The sequence below is a fragment of the Polyergus mexicanus genome, unplaced genomic scaffold (assembly GCF_030449975.1).
Source record: "Polyergus mexicanus isolate NDT 795.1 unplaced genomic scaffold, iyPolMexi1.0 SCAF_13, whole genome shotgun sequence".
NCBI classification, from domain to species: Eukaryota; Metazoa; Arthropoda; class Insecta; order Hymenoptera; family Formicidae; genus Polyergus; species Polyergus mexicanus.
The window spans coordinates 2,220,356-2,237,423 of NW_027223333.1; the positions used below are offsets into that span (position 1 = coordinate 2,220,356).

At 36.0% G+C, this 17,068-nt stretch overlaps 1 protein-coding gene across 5 annotated transcripts in view; it reads right to left on the reverse strand.

Moving 5' to 3' along the window:
* LOC138938800 (ribosomal protein S6 kinase alpha-5) overlaps positions 1-17,068 on the reverse strand; it is a 34,597-nt gene that overhangs the window by 4,115 nt on the left and 13,414 nt on the right. For all 5 annotated transcript variants that reach the window (XM_070306077.1, XM_070306080.1, XM_070306081.1 and 2 more), the window contains 5 exons: positions 3,064-3,138; positions 2,538-2,756; positions 1,664-1,779; positions 1,110-1,310; positions 224-655 (listed from right to left, as the gene is read on the reverse strand). In XM_070306077.1, coding sequence (XP_070162178.1) covers positions 224-655; positions 1,110-1,310; positions 1,664-1,779; positions 2,538-2,756; positions 3,064-3,138 — 1,043 coding nt within the window. The remainder of the gene's footprint in view (positions 1-223; positions 656-1,109; positions 1,311-1,663; positions 1,780-2,537; positions 2,757-3,063; positions 3,139-17,068) is intronic.

Sequence of the window (17,068 nt, forward strand, 5' to 3'; positions counted from 1 at the left end):
TCTCGCGAAAAGATGTAAGAGTTTCATATTCTATCTTTCTCTTTCTCTCGATATGCTACCATCAAACAATTTAGAATTGTTTAACAAAGGATTATCTCAATCGAAAAATTTGATTTTAATGCAATTGCTCTAACGCTAAACAAATTGATAAAACATATAACCGTTACGATATGCATACGCTTCTACCTGGAATGGTAGCGGAAATATAATTAAGAGAACTTACGCTAAAATGCCTGTCAATGTTATTATCCTCAATGATGGGCGGAGTCTCGGTAACGGGCATTTTTGTAAACTCGTCCGAGAAATTGCTAGTATCCAATTCATGCTCGATCCGTGGAACAATGGGGGGTTTGATCTGTTTGTTTTCCAGAGCCTCCCAAGTGAAATCCGGCGCGGCATCCATGAAGAAGGGATGTTCTTTGAGATCCTTGGCGTCGCGTGGTCCACCGCCCAGCCTCCTTCGCGGATCTTTAACGAGCAAACGAGTGATGAAATCCCAAACAATGTCACTCAGGTGAATCGGCTTCGATGGCGGATCGTTCCTCAGTATCCTTTTCGAGATTTCCTGTTGGTTGTTTTGGCCATCCAGCGAGAAAGGCGACACGCCAGTCAGTAATTCATAAGTTAGCACGCCTACGCTCCACCAATCGACAGCCTGCAATCATATTATGATAATGTTACTTTATCGTTCTATGATTTAATATTATAAATGAAATAGAAGAATTGAAATGAATGTTATATATATATATATATATATATATATATATATATATATACAATTGTATTATTATCAAACTTATTTATTTATGTTGTTTTCATATGGTATTAGCTTCTTTTATTTGCCCGTTTGATAAATTTAAAATTGACTTTTTTTGCGGAAATTTAATTTGATACCCCACATTTCGTGACTTTTCAAACACATTATATAATATTTATAAAAATTGTATAAATTTAATTATACAGAGAGAAGGAGAAAGAGAGAGAGAGAGAGAAACAGATTGAAATTATCATAAATTATCATCAAAGAAGAAAAACTAGGGAAGGAATGGGAGGGTTAAATAACACGAATCGGCTAATAATGTGCAAATGTCATAAGGTCTCGGACTCACAATATCGTGGCCGGCCGTGCCCCCTCGTACCACTTCCGGCGCCATGTACTCGATTGTTCCGCAAAATGAGTAAGTGCGCGCGTTGCCGTTTCTCTCGTGCGGTAGGAACTCCTTGCTAAGACCGAAATCTGTCAATACAAGATGTCCTTCTCTATCCAACAGTATATTTTCGAGCTTAATGTCTCGATAGATTATGCCAAGCTGCAACAAAGCAGAAAGAAATGCATAAAGTTTTGATTTAACGTGTTAATTAAATTGTTTTTATGGAATTATTTTCTTTTATTGTTGTCTTTTTTTTTTCTTTTGCATAATGTCAGATAATCAGATATGATAAACCAACCATATATCATCTTTAAAAAAAAAAAAAAAAGAAGAAGAAGAAGAAGAAGAAGAAGAAAGAAGAAAAAAAAGAAGAAGAAAGGCAATTGAAGCGAAAAATACGAATTCACTTATCAGATAATAAGTAAAAAATCAATAACAGAATAATTTTGATAAAAATAGCTTATTATCTTTTGTTTATAATACATACTATTATTATTATTATTAATACTTACGTCGTGGAGACGTTCTAGCGCCAAAATAATTTCGCCGATATAAAATCGTACCATGTCCTCCGAAAAACGCTCGCGATGATACAGATGCGAAAACATTTCGCCGCCAGCAACATAATCTGAAAGCAAAGAAATATTTTGTCCAAATTCTTTTCTGTATCCGTATTCGAAGGTACGCATGCAAGCTTTTCCGTTCTCGTCGGTTATTATCCATAATAATGAAATTGATAAAGTGTGCCAGATAAGAAAAATAATATACGTATACCAATGTATATTATGTTTTTCTGATTTATGCTGATTCCTCGAATAACTTGGATATATTTGCGATTGAGTAGAAACTGAACGGATCAGAGATACGTCAGCAGTTAATAAATTTAATATACTTCAATATTCACGAATTTGACATTACGCAAGGCACCTTAGTCTTTCCAAAAATATAAAATTAATAATTAATTTGTGAGTTAAAGGAAAGATTTGCTTTAATATAATTATATTTTCTTAGATATAATTTAATTTCAAAATCATAAATATTATCTTACATCAAACGTGACTTTTTTATAATAACTATTATATCGCGATTTTAACTGTACACAAAAATTACAGGGCAAATCCTTACTTCAATTTGCAAATTAATTGTCAATTAAATATTTTAAACGGCTAAAAGTGTGCTTTGCGCAATGTCGAATTCATGAATTTCGAAATTAATTACATTCATTAACTTTTCATGTACATTATCTGTCCAGTTCCTTTCTAAAATATAATTTCTAACGTATACTTTATGTCAATACATTTTGTCTCACATCTAATATTTTATCCATCCCTATAAGTACTTTATTTATTAGTTTCGTTTTGCTTTTAATTTCTCATCGAAGCTTACCTAAGATTAAACAGAGCTTCTCATTAGTCTGAAACGCATAGTACAGGGTTACTAAGAACGGAATGTCCCGGATGGCCTCCAGGATCTGCCTCTCGGTCTTCGTATGTTCTGTCGTTTTCTTTTTCTGTACGATATGAGCCTTTCTCAGCACCTTCATGGCGTAAAGTTTACCAGCGTCTACACCCACCAGCTTTCGCACCAGGAAGACTTTGCCATAAGCTGCGCCAAAAATGATTGATAAAAATATTACGTATCGTTCATATATTAATGATCGATAATCGAAAAATATTTCTATTGATATAAAAGAAACATCGCAGAGGAATTTAGCAACATACATATATATTACATTAAAAATATACTGGAAATATAATATCATATATATGTTATATTTAAAAAAAAAATGTTAAAAAGATCTTTAATATTTATAATATATAATATAAATAATATATATATATATATATATTGTTCAATTATATTTAAAATATTATATTTAAAATAATATCCCGTGTCAAATAAAGTTTCTTACCTCCAGTACCAAGGTTTTCCAGAACGTCGAAGTGTGTCATATCGACTTTTTGGCTTCCATTATCGGCCAGATTTACTGTAACAGAAAAGAAAAAAAACATACATCCTATGAGACACGCATATTAACGTACTTCTGATGAAAAGATCAGTCAATGATTTCCGGTCGATTATGACAGACACCCCCCGTTATAACCCGGCGATTCCGGAAGATTATTACGGAACCGATCGCCACGTGCTCGCGTAACGTAATGCGACTTTTTGCGAAGTTTATGTAAAAATCTGATATCGCCAAAACCACACAAACTATTCCCAATCGATCAATTCAATGTACAGTGAGACAAAATATTTAATATACAAAAATAATAAAATATTTTTCGGGAAGAATTGCAAGTAAAGATTGGAAAACTCTATGAGCATTTTTTTTTCTTTTTTTTTCCCCACATACGTTTATGTATCTGATGATTTTTATTGAAGAAAATGTACGATAATTAAACTTTATATTTGATCAAAATTTATAAAATCGATTCAAGACTCATCGAATAGTCTCTGAAATGACGAAATAGGAAGGTCTTGTATATCAATTAACGATTTCTCAATCTCTTAACAACTCTCTCTTTGACATATATTTTTTTTTAATAACGTAGAGCATCGTACACACTCTGAAAAGTGGAAAATGAAATTGCGAACGTATTACAGTACACAAAATGACAAAGCTTTGCGAGGGGCGATAAAGGATAATTCGATTTCGCATTATTATTATTTTTTTTTCTCTCTTATTCCGAACGAGAAAGAAAATGACGAGTATAGCCGAACATCGCGGAATGGAATGTCGCTTATTTGACGTGTCGCAAACGCGCAAAGGCGACCAACACCTGTGCGATGCGCGGTTAATATCGGCAGGTGCGTCGCCGCCGCGTGAAAATTTACATGTGAGCGATTCGCCTTCGCCGCACGCCTGCAGTTCGGTGCAACTGTGTTTATCGCCTCCCCGGAGATTTCGCGCGACACACAACACATGTGCCGTCTCTAATTAAAGTGGCGGACGCATACGTCTAACAATAAGAGAGAGAGAGACACATCCATCGTAAAGATCATTAACGGGCGGCAATCGCAGCGCTTAATACGTAGCACAGTTTAGGGATTTATATTATTCTAAAAAAAAAAAAAAAATGTTTTGCAATTTAACATTTTTCTCCAGCGTTACATAATTTTCAAAATAATTGCGCTAATGGAAATAAACACAGGTAAGCGTTATGAGAATAGTATTGTAATTATATTTCTCGCGATTTATTTTTATCTCATCCGTGTCGTCTGCTTTCTCTCATATGTCACAATTATTCATTTTACTTTACTCGCTTTCGAAAATGTACAGAACTTTCGTTCACGATGAAGGCAAAATTATGAACGACTGTGAATAACCGACACAATGGGTCGCGAGGAGAAATTTCTTTGAAATACATATTTTTCCGAATAACAATAAAATATATTTTTCAAGAACGGCTATGAAAATGCGTGTTTGAATTTCCCCCCCCCCCCCCCGAGTCAAATATGTTCAAAAACTATACGTGAAAAAATCCCGAAATAATAGCTCTTTAGACCTTTCGTATCCTTTGATCAGACCATTTAGATTCTTCCCTGACAGTACATTTTTTTTTTCTTTTAAATTATATTTACCTTGTCATTATGTAGAGTCTTACTTTGTTGTGAACAGAAATTCTGTGCACATTTTCGAAAGAAAGTAAGCAGAAGTATAAGTTTTGGCCCTTACCGTTCAATCGTATCGTACTGTATGTCATAAATCATGCCAAAACTACAGCTTTCTTTACATTACAGAGTCTTTGAGAAACATTTCTCAAACATAATACACACAGTTCCTTTAGTCCAACTTTCACTTGAGAGAAAGAAAGAGAGAGAGAGAGAGAGAGAGAGAGCACAAGTGAATATTATTTTTTATATATACATAATATCGCTTTATGTTTATTGTGATATTATTTTACATACGTATACATATATTTGTTCTTATCTATCTTACTTTATCTGTATTTATCTATTTTGTTATCGCAAAACAGATGAAGAAACTACGAAGGATTTTAATAATTAATTTTAATAATAATGAAAATATATCTTACGTTCTCAAAGATCTCTTCCGCCGTTAAACTATTATCTCTATTATTGAAAATAATGAAAAATATGCGATAAGAACCCTGATATTTACTTAAGAAATACACAAGACGATACACACATAGTATATATATATATATTAGGAAAGGATGACTAATGAGAAAAAGGAAAAAGAAAAAGAGAAGAAAAAGAAAAATAGGACTCTCGAGATTGTGACAAGAGAATAAGATCGCTATCTGTAACAGAAATTATAAATTGGCATTGCCGCTTTCACTTTTGCACCTTCTCCTCCCCTTCATTCCCCATTGCGTTTCCATACGCTCTTTCGTAAATCTTTTTTTTAAGCGAATTTCGATCGGGACGGGATGGAAGAAGACGTGACGAATGGAAACCGAGATCTGGCTAAATCGAAGATTAATGCGATCTCGAATGAGGGTGAGGCATGATTTCGTGCAGAAGTCACTGATCGATAATCGGCATATCCCAGTGATGGGGATTGTTCGAATCCGTTCGAACGTTTATCCCCCTCCCCCCTCCCTCCCTCTCATCCAACTGCGTTCACACCCTTGTCTCAAGAGAGCGGCGTGACGTGACATGAGAACTGCCCATCATAGATGCTGTTCACGTATATCTATGTACCGAATAAAAAGAATGCGATCTCATGCGAGTAGCGAATAATTTAACGAGCCATCTTATTATATAATTTGTCCTTAATATCTCAAAATATTCTTAAATTACCTTTGAAAAATCGCTAATACCATGCGCATTAAATATGATATTAGCAGTTATATATTAGGTGTACAACTTTGCTTCCGCCGTTTTTTTTTTCCGAAATTCGAGGCTTTATTGTAAAAAACTGGTTATACATTTATGATTCGTTTTGAAATTGCTTGTTGAGTCACTCCCAATGATCGTGCCAATTCTTTTTGACTTTGACTCGAGTCTTCATTAAGTAATGCCTGCAATTCTGCATCTTCGAAAACCTTGTCCCTTCCACCGCTATGCCGGTCTTCGACGTGAAAATCACCGTTCTTGAAGCGTCGAAACCACTCACGACACGTTCTTTCACTAATAGCGGCTTCACCATAAGTATTTGAGAGCATTCGATGAGCCCCAGCCGCAGATTTCTTCATATTGAAGCAGAAAATTAAAACCTCCCGCAAATGACGAGAATTTGGCTCGTAAACTGACATTTTCAATCGAGAATAACTTTATGACGCGGACACAAATCGACTAATGTTTCTATGGGGTTATGTTGACAGATGCCCAAGTTTATCGCATGACGTCTATGATCTATTTATTTCGACCACTACTTACCGCTAAAGCCATCTATAGGAAAACGGCGGAAGCAAAGTTGTACATCTAATAATTTAATGGTACAATTCAATATAATTTGAGAATATTTTGAGATATTAAGGGCAGATTATAATCCTTAATAAGATGGGCTCGTTAAACTATACGCTACTCATTATGCTTGTTATGACGAGAGTTTTCAAACGACGACGGCATACGATAGGCAGCTAAGAACCGTTAGGAATAATGACTCGAGATAGACCGTTCGAATTAGTCTAGGCAATGGCGGGATTAGTTTTCGAGCATCCTTTGGATGCGGCACGCGAATTAATATCGGGGATATCGGAGATTCGAGCGAACGCGAAATCTGCCGACGCCGAAAGAGTTTGAACATTAAAAGTAAATAATTTTTCCTATTAAAAACTTTGACATCTATAAACAAGTTTCGAATATGGGAGTCTCAATTATAGCTAATGACGATCTTTCAAAAAAAATCGATTAATCCTGAAATGCTCGCACGTGATGTTTTGCCAGACATTAATTCTCGTAACGCGTCTGGTTGGCGTCACTTCTAAGAATCTTATGCTCCAATATTGTAACTGAAAAATATAAGAAACGCGAGCAAGTTTAAAACTTTCTCCAAATGTGATCGGGCTCTCTAAAATACCCTTATTAACGTGCCAGTTACTTCTCACGATTACGTAATCGCGGTAAACGCGCGAGGTACGTGACGAACGGGCGAGCGATAATCGAGGCTTGGATAATTAAGCGGTGAAAGCGCCCGGATTCGGACAATGTCCGGGATTCGTGGAAATGACGAGAACGGGTACTTGTAACGAACGTCCCCGGCCCTGACTCGGCCCCGCGTCGGCCGCCGAGAGAATGCGTGTCAAGGTGGCAAAAGAGACCACACCGGCGCGGCGGCGTGGCGCGGTATCTTCGCGATCATCGCGAGCTCGCCTCCCTCCCCCGCGCTCCTCTTTCAGCAGGTGACCTACTTTTGTCGGGCAACGATGATGTTTTCGCGGATTTTTCCATTCCCCCCCCCTCCCCCCAAAGATTTTCCATCCTCAATCTCGCCGAGCGTTTCGAGGTGCCCGGTAACTGATCGCCGAAAAAAAAATCGCCTCGATCTCACCTGCCTCGCTCGTTTCGATTCGATTCCTGGCCTGCTTCGCCGACTCCGGGGATCCGCTTATCCGTTACTTTGGAACGGCATTCCGCCCCCCCCCCCTCCTCCCCCTCCTCATCGCCCTCGCGTAAATAATGAGTTCTCTTTTTTTCGACTGCTCGAATCGCGCCGAGGAAAAATCAATTGGGGAGGATGTACCCGCGCGTAAGGCCGAAAAAGTAGACACGTAATCTCAGGAAATTATTTTCGCCGTCGAGTACCTTGACCGGAGGTCTCTCTTCGCGAGATGTATCCGGAATATCCTTCTCTTGATTAGAAATACAAATGCGGCGAGGAAAATAAAAGCCAGATTCTTTTTAACGACCCCTCGATTTCATCGGATGTTTAGGCCTTTAAAAGTTGCAGGTGGAAGAATTTCGAGAATTCTCTCAAGGTTCCCACCCCATACTCGGTGCCGTTTCTCAATTATTACATAACAGATCGTCGTGAAGTACGCGATTCCGGCGTTGAATGTTCCTCGGGATATCAGCCGCGAAAAAAAAAAAAAATCGCGAAAACGGGAAAGGGGAGAAGGGAGGAGGAAGAGAGAGGGGTCAGCTGGATCTCTCGTTATCGTCGCTTTTTAATTCGCAACGAAAAGGCACCCCACGCGAAGCAAACGGCGATCTCGCAGAGAGTATACGCGTCTGTAGTTCCGCTTTTGTCTGACCCAGATAGTCCGCATTCACTCGCTATTTCGTAACGGGACCTACTACTTTCTTTCGCCGGCCGCAACGTCGGCTTCCGATTTACGAGTGTGTTTGTTACAATATGTGTGCGCGTAATTGCGCGATGAACGAGAAACCTGTTTGCCATTCTGCCATTGGTCGCGTTCAGACTTTTGCACAAGACACATACGCGCATTGTATATGTACGCGTGTACACGTGTAACACACATATATATATATATACATCTAATGCTACTAAACAATTCTTGTTATAACGAGATAGGATATTCTTTTTTAAGTACCGTCAAGTTTATTATCGATTCGGTATCCAATGTCGATTGTCAATATCGACAGGAAATATATTGACGTTGTAAAACGATCGATTAAGGTACTATACGATATAATAAATTAAAAATTACATAAATTAATAAATTAAAAATAACGTAGCTCGAGCCTTTTTTTATAAGTTACCAAACATCAATTCGATTCAATATCGCGTGAAATTTAATGAAAAAAATATATATTAATCATAATATGATAATAATGCGAGTGATGATTAGAAAAAAATTATTCCACGATCTCTTCTGAGAAAGTCGATCTCTTATGAATTACGATTGATATAAATTTGATTGTGCTATTGACAATAAAATGAAAATTTCGATGAGTTTCAATCGCGTTTGTAATCGCGCCTTACCGACCTAACGATTTCGAGAACGCCGTAATACAATAATCGTCAACGATAATTGTAAACCGGCCATTAGCGCCGCTCGAATTCGCTCGTGCCCTTCAATGCAATAATTGTAAAAAGAGGGGAGAAGGGGAGAAGATGAGGAGAGACATCGTGGAGGTACGAACTACATGGCAAATATATCTCGTGGCGCAACCGTTACTTGATACCGTACTGCCTTCGCGTATATACATTCCACTCGTCGCGGCACGTGTGGGGCGATACACGTGCGGCGAGGAAGAAAAAGACGAGAGAGAGAGAGAGAGAGAGAAGCTGCAACAAATATGGAAACGCCGCGTTGCATCAAACAATCGGACGAATGAACAAAGAAGCTCATCTCATCTCGAATTAAAGTATCCTATCGATATATTGATAGACTCGATAAAATCAAAAAATATGAATGTCTCAAGATGAAATTCACAGATTTATTACGCGAGAGAAATCTTACTGGAATTTCCTACGGATTATAAGAAAGAAGCTGATCAGAATGATTTTTATACGAGAGTTAATAAAATTAAAATTATTTAGCAAAATATATATATATATATATATATTCAATTAAATTGAAATCTCTTACTTGACACTAATGTATTACTCGTACTGTCATTTATTTCGCTCACAATATGTTCCTGTCATGCGAAGGATGTTCCTTTTAACACGTGCCACGTTAGATATGCTGCCATATGAGAACTGATGTATGAAAATGGAGGCCGCGAACGCTTATGATAGGAGCAATGTTGTTGCTCTCTCTCTCTCTCTCTCTCTCGTTCGATAATTTCTCTTCAGGATGTTCAATTAATCGGAGATCACCCGGGACTCGCGGACACGCGCACGTGCGCACCAAGTTGCTCCAGATATCCGTTCCGATACTTATCGGATACGTCGCACACGAGGGCATACTTCATATTGATTCGTTACGATTTTATATTTAGACTAGCGTCGCGGATCGGCGCTTGTTTACCCTCGCCGGTACACATCTTTCAAATATGCGAGAAAAAAAATTGTCGTCGTCGCGGGAGATCGTGAGACGGAGAGATTCCAAATCCGTGAACTTCCAACGTCTCCCTTCGCGAGAAAAAAATCCTATTAGAATTATAAATGTAAAAAAACATTTAAGAAAGAGAGAGAGAGAGAGAGAGAGAGAGAGAGAGAGAGAGAGAATATATACTCAACGTGTATTATTGCTTTCGAAAGATATTTTAGTCTTTCGTTCGATTTTGTTGCGATTTTTTTATCAGGATCGTATACACAAGGATTTGCGTAATAATTAAATAATTTTGTTAACGTTAATCTAGAAATACACTATTAAGGTATTGTACGGAGATTATGAGAAACTGCCTGTATATATAAATTGAAATTGATTGAAAGAAGTATAAAGAAATTAAAACAGATGTATTAAGTTCTCACAGCTAAGACAGATTAATGATGATGATAAGGAAAAGGATACGAAATCAAATAAATTAATGTTCCGATATAGGTATGAAATAATCATTATAAGCATTAAGCAATAATGCATACGGTGACACAAAAAAAAATTGCAATATGCTTATTTTCGCTGTTAATTTATCATACTAATTGCTGATAAAAAGATATTACGACTATGACAAGGATGAAAATCAAGATAAAAGGTTGAAGATTCTTCCTGATCATTGCATAAGAGTCATTAATCATTGATCGGCACATAATAAATGTATAGGTTCAGCAAAACGATCTTCCGCGCGTCCAATTTACTTAGATAAGCCTCTGTATTATTAAAAGGATACCTACGTTCTTAGCTAATAAATATATCAATCGCAATTTACGTTATAAAAATAGTAGAATGATATATTGAGCATAATATAATTGCACGGAATAAAAAAAAAATATATATATATATATATATATATATATATATATATATATATATAATTCTTTAATTAAAATTAAAGTAAGCTGAAAAAAATAAGTGTGCAGGAGAAGAGCGGAGATAACAATAGGGTAAAGAAATTGTACGGAGAAATAAGAGGATCCTTTTTTCGAAAAATTTACATGAAAATTTCGTATTATCGTAAAATCGATTTGTCGAGGAAAGAAGAAGCAAACAACCCGGATCGATCCTCCTGATCCGAAGCCTACAACGTGCGCCTCGTGCAAACGTCTTATGCTTGAGCTTCACGATTAGCCTACACGTGCCGCGATGTTTGAATATTAATTCACCTTACGGAGTAATTATGCCGAAGGAAAGCCGACCACAACGGCGATGTGACATAACAAACGTTCCGTATGTTACGTGCGTGTCATTCTCATGCCGTCTCTCTCTCTCTCTCTCTCTCTCTCTCTCTCTCTCTCTCTCGTTGCATCACCAAGTTTATCGACAAGTCTCGTAAGAACATTCATGATGTTCGAGCATAGACAATCATCATCGTCGTGTCTCGAGGCGCAAGTAATTGATGAACCCAGTACAATTCGCTCGGACTCTCTCTGTAATATTTAAATTTTCCAAACAGAATTCTCCCCGGTCTACGTAACGCGATTAGTCGCTTCTCTTTTTTTTTTTTTTTCAAGTAGACGGATTAATGTTGCATAATACATATGCGTATATGCCACGTTTCATGGAGAACGCAAACGGCTCTGAATTTTCTGAAAGTCTTGCAAAAAAATTCTCTTTCCTCGTTTATAACGCGCGATCGCGTAACTTCGCCTAACTATGTGAGCATTGCTCCCAAGATATTTTATCACAATATACGCTAAACGTGTGCGAGATAATATAAAGTATATAAAGTATCATGCGGCGATTACAAGAGTACGCGCATGAAGTGTTACGTAATCGTATTAGGTGTACAACTTTGCTTCCGCCGGTTTTTTTTTCCGAAATTCGAGGCTTTATTGTGAAAAACTGGTTATACATTTATGATTCGTTTTGAAATTGCTTGTTGAGTCACTCCCAATGATCGTGCCAATTCTTTTTGACTTTGACTCGAGTCTTCATTAAGTAATGCCTGCAATTCTGCATCTTCGAAAACCTTCTCCCTTCCACCGCTATGCCGGTCTTCGACGTGAAAATCACCGTTCTTGAAGCGTCGAAACCACTCGCGACACGTTCTTTCGCTAATAGCGGCTTCACCATAAGTATTTGAGAGCATTCGATGAGCCCCAGCCGCAGATTTCTTCATATTGAAGCAGAAAATTAAAACCTCCCGCAAATGACGAGAATTTGGCTCGTAAACTGACATTTTCAATCGAGAATAACTTTATGACGCGGACACAAATCGACTAATGTTTCTATGGGGTTATGTTGACAGATGCCCAAGTTTATCGCATGACGTCTATGATCTATTTATTTCGACCACTATTTACCGTTAAAGCCATCTATAGGAAAACGGCGGAAGCAAAGTTGTACACCTAATAATACGGTGACACTCAGATCGCGAAAATGATTCGCACAGACGATGAAATTGGTCCCTACATAATTTACGATTGGATAATATATTAGATTTTTCTCAAAAACTTCGAGATTCGAGCTATAAATTAAAATCATATTCATTATTTATTCGGTGATAAATTTAAAATAAACTATTCTTCTCTCCAAATTCTCTCTCTCTCTCTCTCTCTCTCTCTCAACATCTCGGCGATTTTAATAAATTGAAAAATATAACAACTAGAAAAATATTAAAAGCCTAAACGAGATCGAAAAGTTTGGCAAAAGTGTACTATCATCGATATTATACTTCTTTGTAAAAAATATTTCGTCGAAAACATTAATGTGCAGATACTCGCGATCGTGTATGTAATTTAAATTTACATATCACGAATCACGCGACATATACGTGTTTTCCCTAAGTAACTTTCATTACTTAAGATACGTGTATTAGATCGAGATGCAACGATTATTCGGAAATGCTAATAAATGAGTATCTGTTAATTTTTGATTAGACAAATTGTTGTTTTTGGCTTTAATCATCCGATTACATTTTCTCAAAGCGTTGAGAGCGACAAATAAAATTAATCCTAGAGAAACGACCGAGATTTATCAAATAAGTCTCCTCTTTTCAATCTCTTCGTATCTTGATACATTATATTCCGATTAATTATTGATAGGGTACATTATTGTCAAGGATTACGTTGCCACGTGTTCCTTGTGCGTGCGTGTCCTAGCAATATATAGATATTAATTATAACCCAACCCTTTCCCCCCCCCCCTCGCTCACCCCTCCTCATATAACCAATTGTAATTTATGCACGCGCAAACTCTAAGTTATATTCAATTTGAATGTAAATAATTAATTTTTTTTAAAGACAGCAAGAAGAAAACATCTGGAAATCACGATCCAAATGAAAGAATGTTTTATGTAAAGTCCCTTTCGCGTTTTGTAATTTTTATCGTATGCGAATTAATTTTCTTCGCCTGTTCCAAAGACCTGTCCTCAAATCTTTGTTCTTTTTTTTCAAATTTCGTTTCTCTTAACTGCGCTTCACTCGACAGATTATCGGCAAAATGCAATCGAGAACCGGTCGACGTAGACGGAATGTCATAGTAAATGTAGCGCGGCCGTGAACGCGATTATTGTCGAGTGTGTACACAGACGCACATGTGCGCACGATGCGGGTTCTATAAATAGAGGAGCGCTTGACGCGCGCTATATGCATACGCCAATTGCTAAATTTAGAATCTTTTCAGGGATTTTTGCACAAATACTCGTGTGCGCATCGTTGACATGAATATATGCCTAAAAATTGGCACTTGTAATTTATTGCGAATTAGCGTGCGGTCAATTTCTTTACAAAGGCATTTATAATATAATTGTAAATACGTCGTTTATCTCGAGATTTATCTCAACGGATCTCTGTTTTAATAAGTGGGAACTTTATCCAGCAAAAACGGTTTGGCCTCTCTCTCTTTTTTTTTTTTTTTTTTTTTTAAGATGAGAAAGAATTGACATTTAGTATATTAATATATGTGGAGTAACGTTTCTTTAATTTAACGGAAGAATGTTATTTAGAACAGTTCGCGGTACAGTCCTGAATAATGGAATCTAAATGGAAAGGTACCATCGAAGTGTTTGTGCTATAACTGTCACGATTCTGGCGACCTTAGAACCGTTTTCTTCGTTATTGATGCCAAGAGCCGAAACGGCCACGTGGCCTACTTAATTCAATGCCCACACATCAGTCTTTCCTCAACTATAATAGTAATCATGAATTTTATATTCGCAAGTTAACTTTATTCTTAATCAAGCTGTTGAATTTACTTAATCGTAAATTAATTAATCGTGTATTATCATAGGAGAAAAGAATCACATTGATTATTAATGCGTGAAACATTACAATGTTTGATTTTTTCTAAATTTACATATTACATTTTCTCAACAATCAATTAGACCTATTACAAAGAAAATAATTGTAAAAAGGTAATATTTTGAAAGAGAGAAGAATCGCGTTTTATTCTTTACATATTTAAAAACAGCGTATTTTCTTTTCACGACGAAAATAATCTCACTTTTTAGATTTTTACAGCAAAAATAGAGCAATATATAATAAACACAATCAAGCAATTTGCAAAATAATATATTTATAAAATCTCCCGATATTTCTCGAGCTGACGTAAACAACTTTCAATAAACAGCTGGATATCCTTAAAATTAAAAAAAAAAAAAAAAAAAAAAAAAAAAAGTTTTAAATATTTCAATTCTATTTATCCATTTTTTGTATTTATATTTCACACATATTGCATATTATATATTCGTACTGTATATTAAAGATATAGTCTGTCTGAAATATATTATACATCTTCCCTCGCACACGCCAATTACTTATATAAATTTCATTACTTTATTGCACGAGTAAATCGGTATAATACGATACTTGCGCAAGATGACTGATTGTAAAATGCAAGAAATAATAGAGATATAAGATTTTAATTCTGATTAAATTAATCGTCATAAAAGAATTCAGAATTAACAGGGATTAAAAATCGAACGCGACTCCCGTGCCGTTTGCCGAGAGCTTGCCGAGCGAAGCTTGTCGAGGCGAAATGTGAAAGTAATATGCATATTTTTGCGCGCATTACTCTCGCAGTATACGCGAAATCTTACTAAACGAGTTACGTACGCTATGCTAAAGCAATTTCACTCGTTTATTACTGGGAAAACAACGTGTTCGTTTATCCATTACAGAAACATATAGTCCAAAGAGAATTTCTTTGCAAAATTGTCCGTTTCATCGCTATAATAACGTTATTATTCATAATATAATGGGCAAGCAAAGCAATTTTTATCATTTATTGCTCGCAATTTAGTTTAAATGTATATTAAATGTCCTCGGAAAAAAAAAATTATCTTGATGTTCATCGGGTCCAATATACAATATGCGTATATTGTTTTGCCAAAATATATTTTTTTCCCTTTTCATTGTAAGTACTACATATTAAAAATTATATTAGAAATCGATTTTTAACAAAATTCGAGAGTCGCTACGATCTAGTTATGAAAATTATCGGGTAACGATAATTAAACTCGTCGTAAAGATCATCGGGTAAGTTAATTTCTCGGGTGCTGAAACGCAGAACAAATCCGGACGCCATTCTTCGCCAACGGGTGCGGGTACGCGTGTGACTGTCACGTGCCTCTGTCATGCAAAATATCTACATTAGGAAGCAAGTGCGCGTCTAATATCCGTTTCGCGGAAGAAACCAACACGGCCCAACTGTCTCACTTGCACAAGTACAAAAGCACACACTTAGCGCATGATTGCTAATTTAGTTAATGCTAATGCGATCCATTGACGTGCGATAATACTTCAATATATCATCAAGGTTCGAAACAACCGCCGATTAAATAAAAAAAAAAATAAAAATAAAGAAAAGATTCTTCGCGATAACCTGATCGCGTCTTTTTTATATGCAGGAAATAAAATATGTAAACAAACGTGCAAGTAAAAGCGTAACGAATGGATGCTTCGAGCTTCGTAAAAATCTTAAAGATTACGCGCGGCGATTTATAACATCGATTTTCAAGAAAGTAAGAAATAAAATATACAAGAAAGTAAAATATTTTAATAATGAAAAAGAATAAATAAAAGGGGAGAAAATGTAGCCTCGTATTATACGCATATGTGTATTGCTCGAGAATGAATTCAAAGAGAAGAGAACAATTATGAAGACTATCCATTAATTTTATTATTTTTGGGAAATGTACTGTGAACATCTTTAAGCCAAAAATATGACACTAAAAATTTTTATTTTTTATTTTAACCGACAACGTGATACGATACGACTTCTTTTCATTCCTTTTATAGAGATTTGTATATAACGAAACAATTTCTGCATTCTTTCCTGATTTACGATTGCTTTTGTCCTAAAGGGATCGAAAGAGAAAAAGACTGAATATATTAAACATAAATTTAACTCTAATTGTCTTTGAAAAATCGACATTTCTATTTTCCTTAATTGTTTTGAGGATCAGATTACCGAAGCGTGAACAGCGATAAGTATGCCAAAGGCATTCAAACGAGCTAATACATTCAGGAAAATGCTTAATGTATTAGCTATATGCTTTTCTTCGAGTAAAAATATAAATGGGAAAGAATTTTCACCGTTAACGGTACGTATTCTATGACTGTGCGTTATCTTCGCAGAATCTGACATTTAAATTAATCTTCGAACTTGAAATAATATATAAATGTGGTTATACACAAGATTCTCAAGTATTGTAAAATCAAATTGATTAAATTTAAAGGAAGCAGTTAGCGCTATAAAAAACACGATATAAATTATCGATCATATAAAATAAAAAAGTTAAAAATAAAATTAAATTAAGTTAAAAATTAATTCCACATGTCACTTTATCACATTCTTCTATCTTCTCCGACACTAAAGAAAAATGAAATTTCTTCTCACGAGAATCGCCGCCTCTCTCTTCTTTGACTCATAAATACGGAAAATCCCGCTGCAAGAATCCAAATCGAGGAAAGGTCAACTTTTAGTCCGTTCGATAACGGATTCCTGCAGCATAGTATATCCGCGATTCGGATTGCCTTCATGCCTATACAT